This window comes from Bos taurus, chromosome 1 (genome assembly GCF_002263795.3).
Source record: "Bos taurus isolate L1 Dominette 01449 registration number 42190680 breed Hereford chromosome 1, ARS-UCD2.0, whole genome shotgun sequence".
Classification (NCBI taxonomy): domain Eukaryota; kingdom Metazoa; phylum Chordata; class Mammalia; order Artiodactyla; family Bovidae; genus Bos; species Bos taurus.
The window spans coordinates 144,998,608-145,025,580 of record NC_037328.1 but is presented as its reverse complement, the minus strand read 5'-3'; the positions used below and the strand labels follow the sequence as shown (position 1 = coordinate 145,025,580).

Genomic DNA, 26,973 nt, shown 5'->3' with positions numbered 1-26,973 from the left:
GTTTAAAGACTGACAGCCTTTTGAGCTGCTCCCAGACATGGAGAAGCTGCTTCAATTGCTCCAGGTGAGTCTGCATGGACAGTGCTTCCGTTTCTCTCGGGAAACAGGAGTAAAGTGGAGGGAACACAGGCCAGAAACGCCTTTAACATCTAAGACACAGGTGAGCTGTCCTCACAGTTGGCTGCATTGTCTGTTCCCAGCCTGGGAGGATGACGCTCCAGGGCCTGGGGTCCCCACCGTACCCGACAGGGCTCTAACCCTGGAGTGAAGAATGTGCCCTCATAGCTCTCTGTACGTCCCCGTGATTAACGAGCTTCTCATGTGCTAATCTGACATCTTTTTTGGTGAAGTGTCCATTAAAATATTTTGGCCATTTTAAAAACTGTTTTTCCCCCTTGTTGGTTTCATAAGCCTTTGTATAGTGTGGATCTAAGTCCTTTATCAGATGTACGATGTGTAAATATTTTCTTCCAGTCGGTGACTTTATTTCTCATTCTTTTAACAGAGTCTTTCAGAGAAGCAATTTTTAATTTGATGATGTCTAACACCATTTTTTTCCTCTCAAGGAGTGTACTTCTGGTGTTGCATCTCAGTGGCCAAGATTTTCTCCTCTTTTCTTCTATAACTTTTATGCATTTAGGTCTATGACACATTTTCAGTGAACTTTTGTATATGGTGCAAAATATGAAGTTCACTTGCTTGTTTTTACATAGGGATGTTCAGTTGTCCCAGCATCATTTGTTAAAAACACTATTCTTTCTCTACTGAACTGGCTTTGAACCTTGATCAAAAATCAGCTGTGACCAACAATGAACTTGTGGAACTTGAGTTTAAAACACAACACTGTTTACATTAACACCTCCCAAAATTAAATACAGGTACAGATGTAACAAAAATACAAGACCTGTACATGGAAAACTATAAAACCGACAAAAGAATCAAAGAATTAAGTGAACAGAGAGATAGCCCATGTTCATGGAGAGGAAGACTCGATTCTTTCCAACCTGAGCTACAGACTCAGCACAAACCCATCAAGACTCTAGCACAGTATTCTGCAGATGCTGACAAACTGATTCCAAAGTTTACATAAGGGGCAGAAGGCCAGAAGAGCCCACACAACACAGGAGAACCAAGTTGGAGGACTCACTATCCGACCTCAAGACCTACTATGAAGCTACAGTAACTGAGCTTGTGATTTATCAGAAAAGTACAGTTGGTCACTCAGATGATCAGAAATATATTTTTCTTATATATGTTTGGTCTTCTTCTGGGGTTCCTGGCTCACAGCTCCCAGGCCCTGGGAACTCTCTAAGTGATTAACCATAAGGTGTCTATGTTAATGAGGTAGATTGTGTCACCTACCCGAGGACAGGGGCTGGTTGGCTGTGGAGCCAAATACTGATTACATACAGTGGGAACTTTCAGCCCCATCCTCTTGACCTCCCGGTAGGGGACAGCGGCTGGAGGTTGAGTTCCCATACCAACAGCCATGATTTTTAATCAATGGTGCCTTTGTAGTGAAGCTTCCGTAAGAACCCAAAAGGACCTGGCTTCAGAGCCTCTGTCCACAGAGACCCCACCTCTCCTCTCAAGGTGGCCCTGAAGCACCTTTTAAAACCTGAGTCCTTCAGTGAATCTGTGGGACACATACCCAGGTGTCCCTGGAAACACCCCAGGGCACCCAGGCGTGCAGGGGTGGGGACGGGCCCAGGCATGTGTCCGAGGGGACTTACCTGGCCATCTTGTCGCTGCAGGACATGGTGAGCAGCCGCTCCCCCTGCAGCACCCCGTCCCACGTCTGGACGCTGGCGTTGGAGCGAACGGGGATGGTGCCCTCACCAGACTCTATCTTCGTCCGCAGCTGTCCACGGGCTTTTCGGTTTGGATGTCTGTCTGCTGGCTCTAAGACAGAGACACAAGGTTCTCTGGAGACGGTCTGCCGGTCGACTACCTATTTAACTCACCAGAAAGCATGTCTAACAACACTCTGTCAATTCAAAATATGGTTCACACGCACGTGTGCATGTGTTCATTCTACATGCACCCAAGACATGTGCGTATGATGCAAGCACAAAAAGTTGAACAGGAGGATACAATACAAACCAAATTCACAAAAGTGGTTTCCTTGGTGGTTGGGAGAAAAGAGGGCCTCCATTTTAACCAACTGATGTATTTCTAGGATTAGAAACTAGCTGAAGCAGACAGAACACAAGGCTGACATTTGCGAATTCTAGGTGATGGATATTAGAGTATTTGCTATATTTCTCTGCTGCATATTTAAATTTTCAAAAATAAATCTATAGGGATGTGGAAATAAATCCATAGGAAACATTCACAAACACCCAGAGGTTTTTTACATGAATACATTGATTTAAATGTTATTTTTTATGTTTTAAAAATATTCGGCCATTTCTAACAGTGCATATTTGTTGCTTTAAAAATTTTTTTTTACAATTTTGTCTTTTCTTTTTAAAAATTCTTGTTTATCTGTGCTGGGTCTTCTTTGTGGAATGCAGGATCTTAGATCTTAGATCTTAGTTGCAGCACGCGGGATCTTTAATCACAGCATGTGGGATCTAGTTCCCTGACCAGGATTGAACCCAGGCCCCCTGCATTGGTAGCGAGAAGTCTTAGCCAGGGTGACCCCACATGTTGCTTTTATAATCAATAAAAATAATGTAATCAAATGTTCTATTTGGAACAAATAATGCTTAAGCTTGTGAGCAGGGTTGTGGATACAAATTACTATGAAACAAGAGCACGAATAAGAATGAGAGCAACACAGAGGTCAGAGAGAGGCCGTCCTGCCCACCGACACCTGCTTCTGAGACTTAGGCACACTCTCGTGATATCACAACCCACCAGAAACATGGACCACGACATGCATTTCCAATCCAGAGATGCGTGTCATCCAAATTCAAAATATGAACACAATTTTAATATCCTCACTGTATTCTAATTTCTTGTTTGAATCCACATCTTCATTCATTAAAAATTTCAAATTACTAATTGAGAAGAAAACTTCATGTTTTTATACATCCCTATCAGATCCACAACCAAGGTGGAAATTTTTGAAGAAGAAACGATATTAATACAGGTTTGTCCTTTTCTCTGTTACAACACAGTCATGAACTTTCTTGGGAAATGGCAGCTGCTGCTGAGCCTGGCATGGTACCTTCCAGGATGGGTTCATGTGGTGAGAAGATCCTGGCGTCCCCACAGGGGGAGGTGCTGATGTACAGGTGGAACTGGACATTCTCCTTCAGCTTGAAGCCGCCCCGCTCGGACTTCTCAAAGATGGATCTCTTTTGATCATCTTTGCTACTGAAAGGAGTAAGTTGCAAACATAAACCTTAAAGCTGAACACAATCAAAATTCAGTCTCTCATAGCTTATGATGATTTTCAAAGGCCAGTGTTTTCAACAGGGTAAGATAAGCTTGCACTGGGGTATTTACTTGACATGTTTATGATAATTAGCATGGTTCCTGCCTGCTCACCAATGAGACAGGTCATCAGTACACAAGTAACCCCGTTCTCTTCATTTACAACCTCAGAACAGAAAGGCTGTGAGTAGGACGTGGCCTGGAGCAGGAAGCAGTCAGACTCACAGTCAGCCGTCCGGGCATGGTGACCTCCCCAGCACTTATTCCTGTATAAAGCAAAAGCCTGGCATCTGGAGCACAGACATGACCCCTCTGACTGCACGTGTGGCGGGTATGTACATGGGCATGTGCGTTATATAACTCAGCCAACTCTACTTGACAGCCTGAGCTTCAAGGGCAAAAGGGTTCCCAACCTGTAACCCAGAAAGTTACTATGCTGAGAATTTTTCAGTGATGACGGACACAGTGAAAAGGATGCAATACACTTTGATCGGAAGAAAATTTTTTTTATGGAAAACAGCTTCCTTCCCCCATTTCCTCGGACACTCACTTTAAGTAAATCTCAAGCTGCGTGTAGAGGAACCTCAGCAGGGACCTTCGGGCTATGATCTCCGCGTGGCAGTCGTTAAGTGCGAGCCCACGGTCGCTCATGTACTCGCCATTGATGCACTTTGTTCCCGTGGAGATGCTGATCACCTTGGCGTCTTTCACATCTGTGCCTGGAACACAGGAGAAACCGTCTCGCGATTCCTCCCAGGAATCGGCTCAGCCAGCTGGGCTGAGCGGATACTCCAAGAAGAGAGGGCCCCAAGACAGCCTCAGACCCGGCCCTCCGGAGCTGAAGGTCCTCTGGCCGCCCCAGGGACACAGGCACTGGCCATGGTTGTGGTTCCTGCTCCCAGGAGTGGTCCATGTAGACACTGCTCAGAGGGCTCACTTCTGGAAGGTGGAAGAGGACTTGGGGAGGGATCCCGTCACAGCTGGGAACTTAGGGGCAAATTTAGCTGGGTTTCTGTTGCCGTCCCGAGGGTGCTTCCCCCACGGAGTCCCTACGCTTGCAGAAGCCTTCTCTCTCGGGGAAGGGAACAGTGACGTGAACTGACACACCAGAGATGGCTACTCTCAGTGAAGTGAAAACCAAGAGGTCTCCTGCATTTCCCAGACTCACTCGAGAGGATTCATGTAAGATTACTGGAATCAAATACTAATACAGGATGCTTTCTCCAAACAAAACACTCAGGTTAAACAGATGAAATGGTGGGGGAAAAAACATAAGTGCAGCTCCTCCAGTTGCACACAGCAGACATTCTGAAGGAGAACGAAAAAGTAGCCTTCTGCTCCTTTCAGAGACTTCTGTACACTGAGAGCGTGTCTTCTTCATTAAGTGTGAGAACACGTAGTGGACACACACTGACACGGTTACCTGTTGTCATGACGATTCCAGCAAGGACCTTCCTGCGCGCGTGGGGGGAGGCGAAGCTGTCTGTCAGGTCCCCAAACTTATCCAGCACCAGGCGGGCCACGGCATCGGCCAGGACCTGAGGACCAAGAGGGGGTCAGCGCCCTCTGGGGTTACGTTCTGGGGCCTCTTCTCTGAGCCACACGGTAGGTCTGGCAAATGAGCATGTGAGTGTGTGTGTGTGCGCGGGCACGCACACGTGTGCATGTGCAGTTTTGCCTCCAAGACATTTCTTGGAACCAGGCACCCAAGGGGCATACGAGGGTCTCTACGGACAGGATGGCAGGAGCCCAGCCATGTGGGAGCTGCATAGAGCAGCTAAGGCCTCCCATCCCAGCCCTGTCTCTGGGGGAACCCAGGCCCAGGGAGGCAAGATCACTTCCCTGCCTCCCTCTGTGGCTTGGAGCCAGAGCTCTGAGTCCTGCAGCCACACTCCCCAAGCAATAGGGCTTCTGGAGGAAGTAAGAGCACAGGAGGGAGGCCAGAACGGCCCTGCAGGGGCCACTCAAGATGGAAAGGGGAGTCAGAAGGGAAACCGTATCTCAGCACCTCCCTCCCAAGGCACCAGTCCACCTGCGCCTGTTACCTCCACATCTGAGACCAGAGAGCAGCACTGCTCAGAGCCCCACAGGCGAGGGCTCTGTCCCCTAGCTGGGACGACAGGGGAGGGCTGCAAGGCTACTTGCGCACAGTGCTGGTCGCGTCTGGGGGGTGCGCAGCACTGCACTTGGGGGCAAACGGCTTCGAGAGTGTGGACCTGGTCCTCCTTCTACAGCATGGACTGAGGGACCCCCTGTGTTCTGGGAACAATGCCTGATGGGAAGGGGTTCAAGGAGTCACGTGGGACCCATGTCCCAGCAGCTCACACCTGTCTCGAGTCCCCAGCTAAGCCCTCAATGAAACACTCCTGAATAGGCAGAAGAGCCATCATCCTCAATGGCAGCTTATCTGGAAAGAACAGTCGTCAGGTCACTGCCCCATCCTCGCACCAGCAACTAGCCCCAGAAGATGGTGCTCACAGCCAAGTAGGAGGGGAACAGGAGAGTGGGGACAGGGCCAGGACCCCACCCTGCACCCTCGGAAAAGGAGCAAGGCTATGGGTGAGCGCAAGAAAGGCAGCAAGACCGCGGACAGGACAGGACGTGGAGGGAATGTGAGCGAGAGGAGACAGCGGCCCCCCTACAGGGTGAGGAGCTCCAGACAGGCGGACGCAGAGTCTGGGCTCCTGCCACGCCTCTGCCTGGGCAGTCCCCCACCCACCATCCCCCTCACACACTGGCATGAAGCCCCTCCCTCCAGCTTTGGGGCGGACAAGGTCACACAGCAAGCACGCTCTCACGGTCAGTGGGGACTGGGTGGGCTCCTGGGACACCTTGCTTGGGCCACGTCCATCAGGTTCATGGGTAGCCCTGTGCTCACCACGTGGGCAGCACCATCTGACTTTATAAACTCTCAATGCCCCATGAAGGCAACATGGAAGCAACAAGTCCCTGGGACCAGGGACGGCACCCCCACATCCTTCAGGGTGACCCCAGGAAGCCAGCAAGACACCTCACTCCCAGAGTGTATGTCTGGAAAAGGCCATTGAGTCCAGAAATGACGCTAAGAGGACCGACTCTGAAGGCCACCCACAGGTCCTCCCAGGAGGGCATGACTGCATCCTTGAGTACTGCTTGAGGGCAGGGAGCCACTGTGGGGCCCCTGGAAGCAGTGGGGGCTTGGGGGGAGACAGTTCACCTCACCAGACCCAGCTGGCCTGGGCCACAGAGGCAGCTGGGCAGGGCTGAGGAGGCCCCTCCCAAGCCAGCAGCTCTAGTCACTGCTCCCCACAGCTGTCACAGCCAGGACAGAAGCAGGCTGCCAGTGCACATGCACATACGCATGCACACGCATCCCTCCCTCCACAGGTGACTCCATGCAGCTTCCAACGACCCCAGTCTCTCTACACGACTGCCGACACTAGAGGACGGCGCACGTCACGAGTCGCCGCGACCACAGCGTGGAGGAAGCTTGGCTGGAAAGACTGCATCAAATGCTCAACTGGAAAAGAAAGTCCCTCGGGAGCTGGTGCCCCTGATGTGTGCAATGATGAATGGACCAATAGTCTTTATAAATCATATAACAAGAGGCTAATACAGGAAGCAGTTACTTGGCTCATTTTTTTTAAAAAAACAGTAATATACTTTGAATATATTACTTTACATTGAGGCTGTATTGGTTGTTTTCAGCAAAAATAAATAAATAAAGTTCCTCCTTTCACAGCTGAGAACTACTGGTCCTCAAGAGTCCCCCAAAGGCTGGATGGGGGTGGGTTTTCCTGAGGGAGTGCAGGCTTCCTGTCAACCTGGGCTCCTCCATACCTTCTCATCACATCAATGTGTATTTTATCCTCAAACTGAATCATATGATAGAAAGCATTAGAGAACAGGGTGAGACTTTCTCCCTGAAATAAACATCTTCACAATAGACCAGAAAGATGTTGGATTTCCATGAAAAGCAGCAATAAATAACCAAACAGTTCTAGGGTGTTGAGATAACTAAGTATTTCTCCTTCACTCTCCTCAGAGCCCCCCGTGATATGTCCCCTCTTCACCCTGAGATGACCCCTCACCTTCTTGTGAGATGACATCACCCTTCACAATGAAATGTCCCTTCTCTTCACGCTGAAATGTCCCCTCCCCTCACCCTGAGATGACCCCTCCCTCACCCTGAGATGACCCTCCTTCACCAAGATGACCCCTCCCTCACCAAGATGACCCCTCCTCACCCTGAGATGACCCTCCCTCACCCTGAGATGACCCCTCCTCATCCTGAGATGACCCCTCCTCACCCTGAGATGACCCCTCCCTCACCTTGAGATGACCCCTCCATCACCCTGAGATGACTCTCCCTCACCAAGATGACCCCTCCCTCACCCTGAGATGATCCTCCCTCATCCTGAGATGACCCCTCCCTCACCCTGAGATGTCCCTCCTTCACCAAGATGACCCCTCCCTCACTCTGAGACAACCCCTCCCTCACCAAGATGACCCTCCTTCACCCTGAGATGACCCCTCCCCTCTTCTAATTTTCCTGCTTCGTGCCCTGTCCAAGAGCAAACTAAGAGCAGTGCCCACCTGTGGCTGAGCAGGCAGAGCTCTAGGGACCCCACGGGGACTCCAGGTGCAGAGACCCCTGGGACCCTGGGGCTCTGGATCTCTCGTGGAAGCCCAACACCCCAGGCCTTGTGACACATGCTCACCACTGTGGAGGCTTGGCCTCTGCCTGGACACGCTCCACAAGGCCCTGGGACCTTGACCCCAACTTGGGTTTCAGCGGCTGACCAGCCAGCCTCACCTGTCCTGCACCCGGGGTTCCATGTGGGAGGTGGAGGGAGGAGACCGCCGAACTGTGACCCGTGCAGGGCTCCGGTCCCTCTCCTGCCTTCCCGCTGCTCTGAGACAGGCCCTGCGGGGTGTGGTCGCCACAGGGTGGGCAACAAGGTGAGGGCGCCTTGGCCTGCCTGCCGTGGGCACCACTGGCCACAGAGCACCTGTTGGCGCTGGCTTCGGCTGGGCTCCCACGCCCACACAAGCAGCACAGTAGAGGGAAGGCCACCGGCAGCCTGGCTTGCAGGAGCTCTCTCTCTCCTGGGGACAGGGCGGCGGAGAAACTGACCCCGACCCCCGCACCTGGTCTAAGAGCGTTAGCCACACACGGCGTTCAGCGGCTCTCTCACCTGCGGCAGGTGCAGCTGCAGGCCCTCGCTGGGGATGGGCTGGCGAGACGGGGTTTGATCCAAGTGCAAGTTAAAGATAGTCGCCAGGGCAGACTGTGCGGCCCGGGCCTTGGCCAGCTTTTTGTTCCTCCCAGAGCCTTCAAAGAACTGGCCGTCCACGACCACGGACATGACGAAGTTCTTGGCGTGGCTCTCCCCACTCTCTGAGAGGAAATCGTACTTGAGTCCCGGGCGCAGCTCGTTCAAGATCATCACAGGGTTCTTCCCGCTGGGCGGCGGGAAAGGCGGGGGCCCAGGCAGGGGCGGCTGGGCCAGGCCGGCGGGCACCGGAGACGCAGCCAGACTGAGGTCCCCACTGGAGCTGAAGGAATCATCGCCATTGGAGCCCAGGTAGAAGGGCACCTCCGACCTGTCGGGCGTCTCGAAGCCGTTGAAGAGCGCATCAGGGAAGTCAGCCTGGTCAGACGTGAAGTCCGCGTTGGTGGACAGGCTGCGGCCCATGGCCAGGTGGGCCTCGGAGGCGTTGGGGAACTGGACGAATGAGCGCAGGGCCTTCTCGGCCGCGTGCAGCTTGGCCTTCTTCTTCGTGGGGCCGGAGCCCTCGAACACCTGTCCGTTGACCTCGACGGACATGAGGAAGAGGGGCGCGTGTACTGGCCCCGTCTGCGACAGCAGCGTGTACTGCAGGCCGGGCTTGATCTCGTTCAGCTGCATCAGTGCGTTCTTGGGCAGTGCTGGGCCCGGCGCCCTCCTCCGCTTCTTCAGGCGGAACTTGGCATGGCCGTTGCTGCCCTCGTCCAGGGCCCGCTTCCTGCTGGTGCCCCCGCCGCCCCCGTTGGAGAGCGGGGCACCCTCGCCAGGCCCTGGGGCGCTGCTGTCCTTGGGGGGCGCGCCGTCCAGATTGCAGTTTTCCTTAACATCTGTGCTGCTCGAACCTGCGGTGCCCAGAAAGAGTAACTTACAACGCCTTCGTTGCAGGATCTTGTAAATGCAAAATTTATAGATTCCTTTATCTCTCTTTGTAACTGGTTAAGTGATGTGTGCTTATATATCTTATTCCTGGCTGCACTTTTAACCACAGAACTATCCGCCTACATTGGAACAAGCAATTTGATGTTCTGCTAAATAATGGCTAATCCTGTTTCTATTTAGTATCAACGACTGCTTTTGCATCAAAAGGTGAATCTTCAAGTCATCTTTTTCTATGAGAATATTCTGAAGCATCAAAGGTATCTATTCAAGCTTATCAAAATGTGGAATAAACGAATCCAAGAAGACCTTACATTAATAATCTAACACCAGTATCAACAAAGCGCCTTTTATTCTAGCATTTCCTTCTTTTCAAGGCTGTTTCTCATCCTATACCCGTACTGGGCTTTCAACTGCAGCCTTTCCAGAAGAGAAAACATGATTTAAAATACACATTCACAAGTCACTTAGTTTTTCTGGTTTAAAATATTCAATTAATATGTGCAGTTGTTTGATTTGGTTCATGGATAAGTCTTAGAAAACTGTTTATGTAAAGTGTTCTGGCCTTTTAGAAATTATTTTGAAGGACACAGCTTCACTTCTGGTGCTCAGTTAACATTTTTTCAATATGTTATGGGGGCCGATTTGTCTCTGAATCCTTAATACACCCCATGATACAAAAAAACATATAAGGCCAGACATGAAGACTGACACGCTGGTGGTGGCCACGGCTTCCCAACTTCCTGAGGGTGGCAATGTGCTCCTTTTTAGAAAAACAAATATTTGATGAAATTACAAAATAATTTGGTTATACTACCTTTTAAAGGTAGTTTATTTTTACAACTAATAAAAATAATTTCTAGAACTCTAAAAGTTCATGGCAAAATAAACATGATTTTAACTTCAAAAAAATGGGAATAAAAAAGCACTCACTCTTCTCTTTAAGTTTATCAAGCTTTTTGGAAAAGAGAAAAAGCAGTAACTTCTTGTTTTCCTAGTTAGCTTGCATAGGCCACTGGCTGCAGGAAGCACATGGTTAATGACCACTGGGCTTTACAATACTGTTGATGTGAGTGTATTTAAAGCCCTACTGCTAACTTTTGAGAATCCACAAGTGTTTTCAGCAACGGAATATTGCTCACAATCATAAGCTGGTTTACAGGTGCCCCATTAGGTGGCCCCCGCTCCATCTCTATTACTTAACGTGAAAGAAGATTCTGACTATGCTAAGGAGGCCATTTCTATTACTTAACGTGAAAGTAGATTCTGACCATGCTAAGGAGGCTGAGGATAGCCATAAAGACCTTCCAGCTGGACCCATGGGAGGCATTTAACGTGGCAGCAAGTCTGGGTCCCCGGCTGCCAGTGCCCACAGTTCAAGTTCCTGGGCTCCGGGCTGCCATCTTCACTGAGATGCAAGAATGGTGCTCATGTAAACAGCCACAGGGAGACTGGCTCTATCTCTGCTATGGCTGAGATTAGGACACTGCTAAGCCTTCCCTGGTGGCTCAGACAGTAAAGCATCTGCCTGCAGTATGGGAGACCAGGGTTCGATCCCTGGGTCAGGAAGATCCCCTGGAGAAGGAAACAGCGACCCACTCCAATATTCTTGCCTGGAGAATCCCATGGGTGGAGGAGCCTGGCAGGCTGCAGTCCATGGGGTCGCAAAGAGTGGGACACAACTGAGAGACTTCACTTTCACTTTCACGCCTTCCTGGGACTCACTGCCTCCCAGGTACACCTGACACACACACCACTTTCCCAGTTGACAAAGTTGACGGAATGGACACTAAATTTTCATTTATAACATCCTCCAGCAAAAGCTCAATAGGTTACTCCTTTCGGTGCTCCAAGGAAACAGAAGGTTAGAGAGGGCAGAGCGAGACAGAGTTTAGGTTAACAAGTGAGCGAGAGCACGGCACACCGCACGGCTGCGTACATTCTCATGTTACTGCCAAACAATTATCAGTAAAGAAGTCAAGTCATGGTAAACATTCTGACATGCATTTAATCAAATGTTCATACTCTCTGAAACCAATGCTTTCCTTTAAGAAATAAAAATAGTGTTGATTATAGAAAAATACACTTTCTACAAGAGAGTTCACATGAATTCTACATTCTTCTGTGCTTCAGTTCACGTGGCTTCTACGTTCTCATGTACTTCAGAAGCTCGGAAATGCTACTCATGCTCTACTTTCCTAAAAACGCTTCTACATAAAGGCAAATAAAACACCAGAATTGCAAGAAGACATCCCACCCTCACAACTCTTCTTAAATAGATGCTTTCTATTTCCATATCATGCTATTTTATTTCATAAATGTGAATACTAATCATGATAAAAATGATCATTGCTTTCAAAATGACAGAAAAATATGGGACTGGCATTTCAGTTTCAGCACTAGAACCAGCAGCTTATCTTTCCAGAAAACGTATTCAGAAGGACTCTTTATCTAGTAACTGACCCCCAGAGCAGTCTGGGGACAGTTACATAACCTACAGCATTGTGAAGCTTCCTCCCAAACCCGACGGCCAGCACCGTGGACAACAGCTCACAGTCCTGACAGCAGGGGGAGGGCTGCATGGGTGACAGTGGGCGTGGGGAGTGGGTTGGCCCCAAAGCCCCCCGAGAGTGACCGCTGGGGCAGTGGCCTGGAGAAAGCGCGGGCAGCCAGAGGCCGCACCCACGCCGCCATGTGGCCCGAAACCGCACCTGGTCACGTCTTCTCATGCCAGCGTCCTGGGGGTGGCCTCCCACACGAGGGCACACAACTGCAGGGTCACCTGGCAGAGACCCAGCAACCCACAGTACCCACTACCCTCGGGGACAGAAGCCTGGATTCTGTGAGCAGACAAGCTAACCCCAACGCCTCAGCTATAGGCTCTGGGTGAGGCCGCAGGACGCTAGGCTGAAGTGTGTCCTCATCCCGAGTGACCGTTCATCCCTTACACCCATGGGTTCTTCCAGGGATACCTCAACACACACAGGTAACAGGAAGGGCACATATCACACACACCAGAACTCTCAGGTCTCTGCTGTGACCTCCCTACAGAACACGCCCAGCCTCTGTGGGAACCTGTAACCTTATCTAACTGCTCTGCTACCTGGGATCAGCAACAAACAGAACAGAGAAGTGTGTCTACTGACTCTTTATAGGGAACAGGGTCAAGGGTGGAGCCAAAGCCAGGGAGGGCAGTGAGGAGGGGCTTCAGCCAACTCCAGCCCTGAGGCTCATCAAACAAGACCAAGAGACTCGTGTGAGCCCTTCCCTCAAAGTGCAGGACAGCCCACTGCACCTGAAGGTTCTAGGCACCTACACGGCCAATCTCAAAGGCCACCTTAGATTTACACAGATGGAAATCACGGCCATTGTTACGAGAAGCACATAGGGACATGAAGCATGCGGCTTTATGGCGTGTGTGCCTGGAGGCTGGGCCCCTCCTTTCAGCCATGTGCGCTGGGGCCCCAGGGCGAAAACAAGAATAAAAATTCAGACAAACCGCTATAAGGAAAACGCCCACAGCAGACTCCGAGACCTACTGTAGAGAATATATGAAAATTAAACACATGCCACTGTGAACAGGCTGTATCGAAGGAAAAAAATAACCCTCCCCAAATCGGTCCCATTGCATAAATTTACAACACTAAGATTTTAATAGAAAAATGAGCCACTTGACACTACAGGATAGGCCTGGATCTTACTCATGTTTTCTTCATCTTCTATATCCATGGCAAAATACTTCTGAGGGTTTCTTGACTGGCGGAGGCTGTTTCTGTCTGAAAGACATCAAGAAGACCACACTGAATGTACAAGTAATGTAAGTCTCCTCTGTGGGAAAATGGCAAAACAGGATGGTTAGGTCTGCCCTCTGGACAGCATTCTGATGCTCCCACATCCTGAGCACATACCAGGAACCCCAGGGTCCCCGCCAGGACTCTGCAGCTGGGGTGGGGGTGGGGCAAATTTCAGGCCACGTTGCAAAGGGCAGCCTGGATTCTGGGGTCAGGACCATGGAGAGCTCCAAGCCAGGGCAGGGTGAGGACCTATGCATCCCAGACTCATCAAGACAGACCCCAGACAGACTTCAGGCCCGGCTGCCACGTGATCTCTGCTCTGGGGAGACTTCAGTTTTTGGGTCATAAGATAAAGCTGTGGAGCAAGAACAAACATGCCTCAGCATTCACCCCACCAGTCCCCTCTCATCTTGAGCAGCATCGCATGGATGACATTAAAAAGTAAGCAATTCCTCAAATCTGACCTAATTTCTTAACTATGTATAATTTATTATTTTGTTGGCAGGAGAAACCACAAGAAATCCTCAAAGAACAATTATTTCAATTATATAATTTTTAACAAATTCAAGAGTTTCCTCTTCCTAAATATTTTGGCTGTACTTTGCAGGATCATACTAATGTGTTTGCTGCTGTTTGGTTGCTAAGTCGTGCCCTCTGCTTGGTCCGATTCTTTGTGGACCCGATGGACTGCAGCATGCCAGGCTTCTCTGTCCTCCACTATCTCATGAAGTTTCTCAAATTCATGTCTATTAAGTCGGTGATGCCATCCAACCATCTCATCCTCTGCCACCCACTTCTCCTCCTGCCCTCAATCTTTTCCAGCATCACGGTCTTTTCCAATGAGTTGGCTCTTCCCATCAGGTGGCCAAAGTATTGGAACTTCAGCATCAGCCCTTTCAACGAGTATTCAGGGTTGATTTCCTTTAGGATTGACTGGTTTGATCTCCTTGCTGTTGAAGGGACTCTCAAGAGTCTTCTCCAGCACCACAATTTGAAAGCATCAATTCTTCGGCACTCAGCCTTCCTTATGGTCCAACTCTCACATCGTACATAACTACTGGAAAAACCATAGCTTTGACTGTGGTGGCAAACTGATATCTCTGGTTTTTAATATGCTGTCTACATGTGACATAGCTTTTCTTCCAGGGAGCAAGTATCTTAAATTTCATGGTTACAATCACTGTCCAAATCTTGGAGCCCAAGAAAATAAAATCTGTCACTGTTTCTACTTTTTCCCTTTCTATTTCCAATGAAGTGATGGGATCGGATGCCATGATCTTTGTTTTTTGAATGTTGCATTTCAAAATAGCTTTTTCATTCTTCTCTTTCACCCTCATCAAGAGGCTCTTTAGCTCTCCTTCACATTCTAGAGTGGTATCATCTGCATATCTGAGGGTGCTGATATTTCTCCCAACAGTCTTAATTCCAGCTTGTGCTTCATCCAGTCCAGCATTTTTCATGATGTACTCTGCATATAAGTTAAAAAAGCAGGATGACAATATATAGCCTTGATGTATTTCTTTCCCAATTTTGAACCAGTTAGTTGTTCCACGTCCGGTTGTAACTGTTGCTTCTTGTCCTGCATACAGGTTTCTCAGGAGACAGGTAAGGTGTTCTGGTATCCCACTCTTGAAGAATTTTCCATAGTTTCTTGTGATCCACACAGTCAAAGGCTTTAGCAATGAAGCAGAAGCAGATAATTTTCTGGAATTTCCCTGCTTTCTCTATGATCCAACTGACGTTGGCAATTGGATCCCTGATTCCTTTGCCTTTTCTAAACCCATAATAAAGAATCCCATCAAATTGCCATTGAGGAAAAAAGAGATTGGCAAATTTTGTAGTAACATGTTGCTTTGTATACAAATTAAATTGTAAATCAGTAAAAGGCAAATTTACTGCTTTTAAGAAAATGGTGACGAAAATGAGCTCAATCATGCTTGTATCTTATACATCTCTCTCATATAACACATACATAAAATAGTTTCCATGACAATCATTTGTTAATAACACTAACCCTTACTGTGTATCTGGCAAATACAGTTAAATGAGTTAAAAGTTAAATGGGTTTCTGTTTCTTGGCTGTGCCATGCAGCATGTGGAATCATAGTTCCCCAAGCAGGGGTCGAACCTGGGCCCCTGCAGTGGAAGCAGAGTGTTAACCGCTGGGTCACCAGAAGCCCCTCTGAGTTTCTATTTAGACTCCTTTATTCAACAAAGTGTTTCAGATAGTCTTTAAAGTATTAATATTTTATATTCATGAATTACTTCAACATATATGTTTCTGAAAATGTACTATAGGAAAAGCACAGTACTGGATACTATAAGAACCTAAAATGAATCAGATGGACTCTGCAACTGAGAAAATTAAATAAAAATATTGTCTGGATAGCTGACTATATTAAGGAATTACTTTTGATCATTTTAGGTGTGGAAATAGTGTTTTTATCTTTTGCGATATATACTGAAATCTTACAGATGAAATGGCACCTGGGATTTATTATAAAAGATGACCCAGTGCAGTGGGGCAAGTAGATACAGATGAAACTGGGGAGCTGGCAGTGCTGGTGCTGCCAGGGTGAGGGCTCAGGCTGCGGTTCTGTGTTGGTGTGTAACCTTCCCACTATGGAGGCTGTTAAAAGTAATGCCCTTGAGATCTAGCGTGGACGTGAGTACCCCGGGTGAGGCATGGGTGCTCTGAGGAGCCTCGTGCGGTGGCTGTGCTGAGCCTGGAGGGGAGGGGCCTTTGGGAAGCACAGAGGCTGAGTGAGAAAGGACTTACTGCTGAGAGACTCGAAGACCAGTCTTGGAAGCAACCACACAAGCCGTCCAAGCACCCTGCTCTCTCTGGCTGAGAGCTGGACTCGAAGCGGGCAGAGGGGCTCATGTGGTGGGAGGTCAGAGGGCACGTCCGTCCCCTCCCCTTCAGCCCGACTGGAAACCCCAGACGGCGCAGCACAGCACACAAGAAGGCTTGGGCAAGGGGTGGGGGAGAAGATGGCAGACAGCTGGGACCCGAGGATGGTGTGGCTGCAAGTCCCCTAGTCTTCTGCTTGCATCGCCACCCCAGACTTGGAGCTGAAGACACCAGCAATCTGGAAGCCCCACTGGGCAGACCCAAACTCCCAGCAAAACTGTCTCTCTGGCCAAGGGCCCAGGAGAGGCCCTCCCAGCAGGACAGGAGACTGACAGACTGAACTGCCCATTCCAGCCAGACCCCAGCCTCCCATCCAGCAGGAATACAGGGTGGGGGAGCCTTGAGTCCCATGCCCTCTGGGCTGTGACGACCCCTCCCACCCTGCCTGCGATGCAGTCAGGGAGAAGGGGTGGGAGCCTGGGCTGCCCCCACCCCGTGGCACCCAGGTGCTTGCCCCTTCCTTGCTGGGGTGACGCAGGAGGCCCCACCCAGCAGTGCCAGTGGAGGCCAGGAAGCCCAGACGTGCACTCCCACTGGCAGCAATGAGGCAGATCTCACCTCTGTTACAGAGGCCACGAGAGAAAGCAGCTGAAACAGAGATTCAAGCAGGATTCGGATCAGGGAACATAATATGTCCAGGTTGCACTTGAAGTCACTCACCAGACTGAGAACCTCAAACTGAATGAACGAAGGCAAGAGATGCCTACCCCAGGACGTCAGCATTATCTGAGAAGGGCTTTCAAGCAGCAATCAAAACAGAAGTGGGAGGGATCAGTAACCAATCTCAACACAGCCTATACAGCCCGCATCACCAAGAGAGACAGGCAGACCACACAGAACAGGACAGGGGACTTGGAGACCAGCCCGCACAGCAAACCTGCTCACTGTTGACAAAGGCAGACAAGCCACGCGGTGAGGGGAAGACGGCCTTGCCCACAGACAGCGCTGGGTCAACCAGCCATCTTAGCTCACACCCCACACAGGTCCTCGGAATGAACCACAGGCTTAATACAAAGCATAAAACTAGAAAATTTTCACAAAAATCATACCCCAAAACCAGGACTGGGCGAAGAGTTTGCAGACTAGCCATCAAATCCATAAAAGAAGAAAATGATAAACTGGAATCCATCAAAATTTATGGCTTTTGCTCTGCTAACAACCCCGTTAAGAAGAGGAAAAGACCAGCTATGGACTGTGAGCAGATATGTGAAAACCACGCATGCAACTCTCAAGAACAGAACACACACTCACATGAGGAAGAGACATTTCACCAAAGAGTGCACGCAGACAGAGACACACAGGAAATGACGTCCATCGGCATCAGCCACAAGTGAAAGGGACTGAGAGCCACATGCATCCTCCACACACCTACGAGAATGGCTGAAGCAGAGGGCTGACGACCCCAAGGCCAGCGGGCTCAAGGCGAACTGGATCACCACACAGCCACCTGGGAACCAGTCTGGTGGGTTCTTAAAACTAAACACAGACGTCGATCCCAGAGAAATGAAGACTTACATTCACATTAAAACAAACAGTGTGGGCGAATGTTTACAGCAACTTTTTTCATAACAGCCCCGACCCAGAGACAACCCAGATGCCCTTCTGCAGGGGCCCGGCTGGACACACTGTCGGCCGTCCACACCAGGAGTGCCACAGGCAATAAGAAGGAACAAACCGTTAACACACCACAACCTGGATGAGTCTCCAGAGGACTCAGCTGAGTGGAAAGGCCAACCCAAAGGTCATATATGTTACACCTATTTACACACTGGGAGCCTCGGGCAAGGCAGGCTTGAACTGCGTGGGTCACTCAGACACAGATTCCTCTCACTAAACGCATACTGCCCACTGCACATCCCAAGGCCAGCTGAAGCCAAGGCCAAGGACACAGAAGGCCGACGACCCATTACATGGGTTTTTGACGGCAGCTCTGGTCAACACTCAACCCTGCGCAGTTCAAGGGTCAACTTTCAAGGGTTCCTAAAATGAGAAAATCATAGAAATAGGGAGCAGAGCAGTGGCTGTGGGGGTCAGGGAGGATGTGGGCGTGGCTACAAAGCACAAGGGGGTGGGGGTCCTGGTGACAACAGATGCTCTGGACCTCTCCCTGGGGTCTGCCTCCCACTGAGACTGCATACCGTGTAAAGGGAACACAATTCCCCTGTATTCACAGCTGCTTGTGAATGTGGGTTCTCTCAAAATAAAAATGTCGATTTAAAAGTAGGCAGAAGGTACACAGCATATTCATATGTAACTAATCAGTGACTGGTGTGCTGAGAGGCTGGCTTCGCTGGGGTCTAGGACGAGGGGAACACACGCCGGCAGTGACCACGACGGGCAGTCTGAGCCACAGGAGGAGTCCTGTGGCCCCAGAGTTCACTCGGTCTATAGGACGTGCCTTGTTTTCCTGCTCTTTCATACCCAAGTCCTAAAAAAGGACAGGGAAAATGTCTCACAGTAGAAAATAGTCAGGCTGTGCACCGTGCCACTGAGTACGTGTGTAACAGAATGGAAGCCGGAGACCTCTTGCAGGGCAGAAGCTGGCACTTCCAGCTTGCACAAATGCCAGCTTTCATACTGAAGGTTATAAAACAAAGCAAAATAGCAAATACAAGCACTTCAGAGCATTTTACATAACCATTTTTCTTTCATTCTGAAAAGCACCTTATAGGGCCTGGACCACAAACACCGAGGAATGAAAACCCCATCAAAAATCCCATATGAACAAAATTCCAGCAACTGCCAGTGAAAGAAAAGCTCTGTTTGATAGCAACATTCGAATAATTTCTTCATTTTGCAGGATTCCCCTAAAGCGTTAAGAAGTAGGCAGTGAGGTAGGAAAGACGATTAACCTCGGCATCAAAAGACCTGGGATTTCAATTTAACTTGGCTCCAGTTATAATCTCAACTCTTTTTTACAGTAGAACTGGACACACTGATGCTAAAGTTTATGTGGAGAAATAATCAGATTTGAATAATTAGGGAAACTCTGAACTGAGGAGCAACGAGGTGGGGCTGGTCCTCCCGGACTGGAAAGGATGGAGCCCCAGAATGTGCTCACGGCTCATGGATGCAGAGCAGAGAGACAGACTCAGGACAGAAGGGCTTCCCCAGCACTGACCAGTGCCCTTTAAAACAAGTGGGGCCAGACCCTAGGTGACCCCTGGAGGAAGAGGAGGCTGGAGCCGCCAGGGCCCTCGGTCAGTGTCGGCGTCAGCTCCCTGTGGGTTTGCGTCTGACTTCCCATAACGCCACCCAATGGCAAAGCTTTACTTTCTAAGTGGCTGGTGGGTAGATGGTCATCTGTTGTGTGATTCCTTACACACTTGTAGGTGTTTCTGATGTAAGATAAAGTATAAATAAATACGTAAACTATAGCATTTCTCTCTGCATCTTATCTCTCACTGTGGAAACACCAACCTGCACACATGCCTCCCCTCCCTTGGTGAAAAGAAGGGTTTCTGGAATAAAATACGAAGAACAGGACTTACTCACATTCAAGATGCATCAGAACATGAATTCTCTGTTGTGCTGGTAAAAAAAAAAAAAAAAAAAGCTATCCTGAGGAATTCACTAAAAATTTTAAAAATGTTAAGAGAGACAGTAAACTTGACAAAACTTACTAGTAATTATTACTCATTTTAATCTACCTTATGCTCTGAAAAGGATGGTTTTGAAAAGGTTTTACATATTCTTAATGACTGTTATGGGTTTCAGTTAGGAGCCATACACTACAAAATTTTAAACAGAGAATTGTTAAAATGAAGATTCTTCATGTTAATTCTTTTTACTATAAATCAATCAACTTGTTAAGGGGCTTCCCTGGTGGCTCAGATGGTAAAGAATCTGCCTGCAATGTGGGAGACCTGGGTTCAATCCCTGGATTGGGAAGATCCCCTGGAAGAGGGCATGGCAACCCACTCCAGTATTCTTGCCTTGGAGAATCCCAAGGACAGAGGACCCTTGGCGGGCTACAGTCCATGGGGTCACAAAGAGTAGGACACGACTAAGCACAGCATAGACTAATTTTGCAGCTATGGGAAAAAAATTGAAGGCTGATTCAATTATTTATTTAACAAAGGTGATTGAAGTTTAAATAATCTCAAATTCAACAACTTAATCATGCATGTTTAGAAAATGCATTCATGACTTGTATTTTGCTTCCAATATTTTGCTTTCTAAACAAAGTAGTATCACTAAAATATTCAAAACAATCAACTTATAATACTTTACAATGAAATATTTTCCTTTCTAGGAAACCACCCACATACTAGATGCTCAGTTCAGTTTCCCTTTAGAGACGCGGTACGCACTGGACACGGTTAGGCAGACTGTGTACAACAAACAAGGCTCAAGCACTACTTTCCGAAAATGAAAGTGAAACGCAACAGAGAATAATTAAAATACGCACAGCAACCGACAGGAAGACTCTTGGAGGCAGTTGTATCAAGCTTGCAGAATGCGAAGTTAACACACAAAGACAACTGCTTTCCTACATGCGAGCAATGAACTAGAATTTGACATAAAAAACAATACTGCTTACATTAGTATCACTCCCCCCAATGAAATACATTTAACAAAATATGTAAAAGATCCATATGAGGAAAAGTACAAAACTCTGATGAACAAAACCAAAGAACTAAATTAGTGGAGATATAATCCAGAAAGACTCAACAATGTCGGTATCGGCTCTTCTCAACTTCACTTATAGATTCAACAAAATCCCAATAAAATCCCAGCAAGGTATCCTGTGGAAACCAACTGACTTGTTCCCATGTTCATATGGAGAGGCGAACACCCAGAGCAGCCAACATAATATGAAGGAGAAGAACAGAGGGGCCCTGACAGTCTGTGACTTCAAGACTCACTGTGTATACAGCTATAGGAATCAAGACAGATCTGAACAAAGATGGTGGAACAGAAGGCCATGTGCTCATCTCTTCCTGCAAGAGCACCAAAATCACAACTAGCTGTTAAACCACCATCGACGGAAGGACACCGGAACCCACCAAAAAAAGATACTACATCCAAAGACAAAGAAGAGGTGTACAACCACAGAAAAATCAAACCCCATACCCATCGGGTGGGTGACCCACAAGCTACAGAACAGTAATACCAAAGAAGTTCCCCTGCTGTTGTGAAGGTTCTGAGCCCCACATCAGGCTTCCCAGCCTGGGGATCCAACAAAGGGCCTGGGAGTGCCCAGGGAATCGGGCCGAATGAACTTTTGGGCCAACCCAATACAGTCCACTGGAGAAGGCAATGGCACCCCACTCCAGTACTCTTGCCTGGAAAATCCCATGGATGGAGGAGCCTGGTAGGCTGCAGTCCATGGGGTCGCTAAGAGTCGGACATGACTGAGCAACTTCACTTTCACTTTTCACTTTCAAGCATTGGAGGAGGAAATGGCAACCCACTCCAGTGTTCTTGCCTGGATAATCCCAGGGGCGGGGGAGCCTGGTGGGCTGCCGTCTATGAGGTCACACAGAGTTGGACACGACTGAAGCCACTTAGCAGCAGTAGTAGCAGTACAGTCCACAGACCTAACCCCACGTTTGTTTTAGAATTTCAACTATCAGGTGAGGGTGGCTCTGTCCACCCCAAAGGTCCCCCACTGGAGGAGCTCCTCCCCAGGGAGCCTGGTCCCCACTCATGCTGGGAAGCCCAGTAGTACAAGTACAGTAACATGCACCCACACATATGTCACGGTCAATTCTGGGAGCCTCGGGCCCTCTGTCTACTACTGCTGCTCATCAGCGGTCAGCAACTTCCCCTCCCTGTATCCTCTCCTGGCAGACATGGCGTCACCTACTCTTGCCAGAGACGGGCTCAGATCCTTCCTTCCTGAGGCAGACATGGAACTCCTCTCTTTCACCCACCAAAGGGCACTTCAGGTGGCCCGCTGCAGAGCGGTGTCCAGGCCTACCATCCTATCACCCATGCCTGCACACACAGGCCCCAATCCTGGTGCTGGCACTTGAGGGCGCCAATAGCTACTTGTTGCATGAAAGGATGCCTGGGTGGGTGGGTGGGTGGGTGGGGGGATGAGTGAGTGGACTGGATGAATGAGTGGATGGGCGGGTGAATGAATGGATGGATGGAAGGATAGATGGGTGGGTGGGAGGGTGGGTGGTAGGATGAGTGGATGGACTAGATCAATGAGTGGATGAACAAATGAATGGATGGAAGGATGGATGGATGGGTGGGTGGATAAATGCTCTTCCTCCCTATGCCTCCAGCTGGCACAGTGCTCCACCCCTCACAAGGAGGTGTTCTCTCAGCAAGGCGGAAGCAGGGAAGGAGCCCGAAGCCTCAGGCACTGTCTGTATCTCCTCCATCTATGAGGGGAAGTTGGCCCAGTCTCTGCTGCCCTGTCCTCTGGTGGTGCTCAGAGGAGGCTCACTGCTGTGGGTCTGGGCTTCCATTTCTACAACAGGCCCCATGCCCATCCACTTCTCCATTCTGGAAAGATGGGGGTGCCCAGATGGCCTGAGCACAGGACAGTGACCATCACAGAGCACACAGATAAGGGTGCTGTAACACTCAGGACCCAGCACTCACTAGGGAAGCCCGTAACCCCAAAACACAGGAGCCTCTTCACATGGGGTTCCCCCACCTGTTCTCAGCAGCAGGCCAGGAGTGGAGGAGGTCACAGTGGAGCTGGCGGCACTCCTCGGGGCCCTGGGGAGGCTGGGGTGTGCTCCACTGTTCCCGGGTGTGACCTGGGCTCCAGCCCACCTTGGGCCTTGGGCACAGTGCCCACCAGGGCAGCAGCGTCTGCCTCACAGGTCCTGGTTGGTGGTTGGTAATTAAACTGCACATCACTCTCTTCTAACTGCCATTCATTTCCTGACGACTGAGTTAATCCCCAGAGTCTCATCCACAGCCACAGCTAACATCTGCCTTGTGGAGGGGGTGACCACAGGGATAATTCAGGATTGGTGAAAAACCACTGAGACTCCATCACTACTAAGAGCAAGTCACCTGCTGCTATGCTATACTGACAACTAATGACATTCGAAAAGCCACATGTCACACCAGGCTTTACATGTGACTGGGAGCACTTTAAAATTACACAATAGTAAAGACTACATTTCAAATTCTGTAAAATTCATCCCATAAATGGGATGGCCAGTCCTAATAACACTCATAAATTCGAAAGGCATTCTTATTAGTTTCAAACATAGGGTGTGTGGTAAACAGGAGCAGGCATTCACGTGTGCCCCACTCATCAGCGGTGTCCACAATGAGCGTGCACGCACAGCAACCACCATGAGCATGCACGTACAGTGTCCACCATGAGCGTGCACACACAGTGTCCACCACGAGTGTGCACACATGGCGATGTGCAGTGAGCACTGCTACATCTCATCACGCTCAGCCTCCCAAGATGCTGGTCTGAAAATGCCAACAGCTTTCCTACTGCAGAAAAAGATTCCAGCACGCGTGAAGACATTCAGAATTTATGTACGGTGGGGCTAACACAAACCACGTGAGTCACAGCAAGTTCCAAATGATGACACAACTGTTCTTACACTTCTCAAAACTTTCTCCAATTTAAATGTCTAGTGATGAAGGACCATGGGGAAAAAGGTGGCAAGTCTAAATTTAGGGTCTTTGGATGAGAATTCTTGCAGTTTGGGCTCCTGCCTTTGTCTCAGTTCCCTGCTGCTTGTCTTCCTGCCATCTTGCTCTCCCACGCCTGACTGATACTGTCACCCAGATGCGGGGTGGGAGCAGCAGGGACACACTGAGGCAGCACCCGCGTGCCCTCGGATCCTGGACAAGCACGTGGGCACGGCACCCCCGGAGGTCTCACACTGTGAGCCAGCCCTACTGCTCCCACTAGTGTGATTGTCTGTGGTATCGAAAGACTGCCAGTATCAAGGTGGGTTTCCTCTTCCTCCTCTCGGGACATGCACTAAAAACAAGCTCATTCTATTTCCTGGAGAGGTCACTGTCTCCTGCTGCAGAAGACCCCAAAGATGCGGTGCTCCTGAAAGACCCATTCCAGCCCTGTCGGCTGCTGGGTAACGAGGTGGCCCCCAGAAAACACCTGGCTTTTCCCTCAGTAGGGGCGTCTTTGCACTGATGATGTTTTCTGTTAGTTCACGCACGTTACATGGAAACAGCAAACTCTCAACATCTGTTAAAGCAGCGATTTGCCCCAAGGCCAGGAGTGTGTGATTTTTATAGTCAAGGGCAACTTCTGAATCTGGTGTTAAGAAAAAAATAATGATTTTAACATCTTAACACATTAAATTGAATTAAAAACCGAAATCATCTGAAGTGGTGAATGGAACGCTCTCCGCGTTTTTAAAAAGGCAAACACGTAACGGTGGCAAACAGCATGAAGAGCAGTTTTAAGGTTGGAAAAGTCAGTGAGAAAGCGTGGCAGCAGAAGGGGAATCACAGAGCGCCCGTCTCTAGAGGGAGAATCCCCCAGGACTCCAAGCCGCACACTTCTGAGATTCCATAAACGTCTTTGCAAACAATACTTTAAACCTGGAAGCCAAAGGGATTTCTAGACATGTTTCTAGACATGTTCTTTAAATCTGCCTTTGTAAGCTGGCCCCTCACTGACATTCTATGAAGTGCCAACAGAGAAAAAGAGGAGGGCTTTAAATGGAGAGCTGGAATCACTGGCATCAATAAGATGAATTCACAGCACCACAAGTCAGAACACATTCCCACAGCGCATTTGCATCCAGGATCTGCATTTCAGAATAAAAGAGGACGACTCACCTTTCCTCTCGGAGCGTCTCCTGCGCCTCCTCTTACACCGGCGGCCCCTGATGCTGAGGACGGTCCCCATAGCCTGTGTCCCCGTGATGAGCGAGCCAGCCCGGGGCAGCCCGGCCCTAGTCTGGCCCTGCAGCTACTGGGGTGGACGCTCAGCCAACCCTTGGAGCTGCACAGCTGCGACGGCCGCCCAGGGACACGTGGGAGGGCGGCTCCTCCCCCGCCCCAGGCTCACTCATCAGAGGCAGACGGAGGGGCCACCAGCTGGAGGGTGGCCCGGGACCCTCAGCCCTGAAACACAAGCAGGGACATGACCCTGAAAGGGAGGAGAGACATGCTCTCCCCAGCAAACAGAATCTGACCTGAAAAAGCCCAGCATCTTCAAAACACACAGAACCCTCAAGTAATGAAGCAGAACTGCCAGGAGGCCAGTTCACAAAACACACTGCACAAAGTAACGCGGCCAGGGAGAACACACAGGGGCCAGGACCCCGTCTGGGGACACTGCCGCCAACCTGCATGTGGGCAGCCAGGCCAGGCAGTGCCACTCGCCCCTTCCCATGCATCCAGGTGCACAGGCACACGCGCGCGCACACACACACACAGAGTTATACACCTGCACACACACACAGAGGCACATCTCGGGGCATGGGACCCCCGCACTCGGGCTGGCCCAGCACAACCCACGCCCTTGGCCCCCCTCATCCAGACAGGCGGTGTCGACGCTCTCCCACGTCTAGGGGGGCCTGTCCTCCAAACAAAAGGCAGCTGCAGCCGGGAGGACGTGAATGGCACAGTCCTTCAGCCAAAGAAAAGTCAATCAATGTGTCAAACTCTTCTTTACAACATGACTGACTGTGTCTTGCAAAAAAAAAAAAAAGTTTCTTTCCCAGTAATGCCAGCATCCCTTTTACAATTTAGTATTCCAAAGGTGTACACGAATTAACACCGGATTCACCAACTGTACGCAGAGCTGAGCCATGTCTTGTCACGTCGAGCAGCTCCTATTACCTTAGGCTTGTGGGTGTGCCCATCCAAATGTGCCCCACAGAAGAGGTTGCCCTGCACAGCCCCCTCCCCAAGGCTCCAGGCAGTGGGCACGAGGGGAACAGAATCCACCCCTGGCCTGGGGTTGGGGTGGAGGGGGGGGGATCAGAGCGCAAACCCAAGCGGTGGGCCGGCTTGGTGGGCAGAGCCCAGGGACTGTCCCCAGCCCCAGGCCCAGCCGTTCATGCGGCTGATGGAGGCAGTCACGCTAACTCTGATTTTCTGGACTCTGTCCAGTATTTTTCCACGTGGCATCCATACATCACATTATTACCCCAAGACAGACTGCCCCTTCCCAATGAGCCAATTCCCAGAGACAGCAGAGGGCTCAGCCAGGAGCAGTGCAAACCCCAGTGCCCACCACCATCCAACCTCTCCCCAGACCCCTCTGCCTCACCCCGAAGCCCTCAGGCAGGGACCAGGCCAGCAGAAGTCACCGCTCCAGCCTGGAGCCTGTCAGCACGACCCACACCGACCAGTCCTGTGTAGCTGACTCTGCCCCACCTCGCTGTTCCCATGCTGTTACTCAGTTGCTAACACAACAAAGTCATGTCCGACTCTGCAACCCCACAGACTGCAGCACGCCAGGCTTCCCTGTCCTTCACTACCTCCCGGAGTTTGCTCAAATTCATGTCCACTGAGTCAGTGATGCCATCCAACCATTTCATCCTGTGTCATCCCCTTCTGCCTTCAATCCTTTGCAGCATCAGGGTTTTTCCCAGTGAGTCAGCTCTTCGCATCAGGTGGCCAAAGTATTGGAGCTTCAGCTTCAGCATCAGTCCTCCCAATGAATATGCAGGGTTGATTTCTTTTAGGACTGACAGCTTTGATCTCCTTGCTGTCCAAGGGACTCTCAAGAGTCTTCTCCAACACCACAGTTCAAAAGCATCAATTCTTTGGTGCTCAGTCTTCTTTATGATCCAACTCTCACATCCATACACGACTA

At 49.8% G+C, this 26,973-nt stretch overlaps 1 protein-coding gene across 8 annotated transcripts in view; it reads right to left on the bottom strand.

Moving 5' to 3' along the window:
- The window catches only part of ADARB1 (adenosine deaminase RNA specific B1), a 116,498-nt gene that overhangs the window by 28,650 nt on the left and 60,875 nt on the right, over positions 1-26,973 (bottom strand). For 3 of the 8 annotated variants that reach the window (XR_233448.5, XM_005202040.5, XM_002685126.7), the window contains exons 3-10: positions 19,734-19,769; positions 13,232-13,306; positions 13,030-13,068; positions 8,562-9,496; positions 4,808-4,922; positions 3,935-4,103; positions 3,176-3,324; positions 1,734-1,902 (exon numbers count right to left, since the gene is read on the bottom strand). Coding sequence is in view for 7 of the 8 variants with exons in the window: in XM_005202040.5 (XP_005202097.1) it covers positions 1,734-1,902; positions 3,176-3,324; positions 3,935-4,103; positions 4,808-4,922; positions 8,562-9,496; positions 13,030-13,068; positions 13,232-13,306; positions 19,734-19,746 (1,664 nt within the window). In the remaining variant the exon portion in view is untranslated. The remainder of the gene's footprint in view (positions 1-1,733; positions 1,903-3,175; positions 3,325-3,934; positions 4,104-4,807; positions 4,923-8,561; positions 9,497-13,029; positions 13,069-13,231; positions 13,307-19,733; positions 19,770-26,973) is intronic. The other 5 variants (XM_005202042.5, XM_024996862.2, XM_005202041.5 and 2 more) reach the window with 4 other exon arrangements.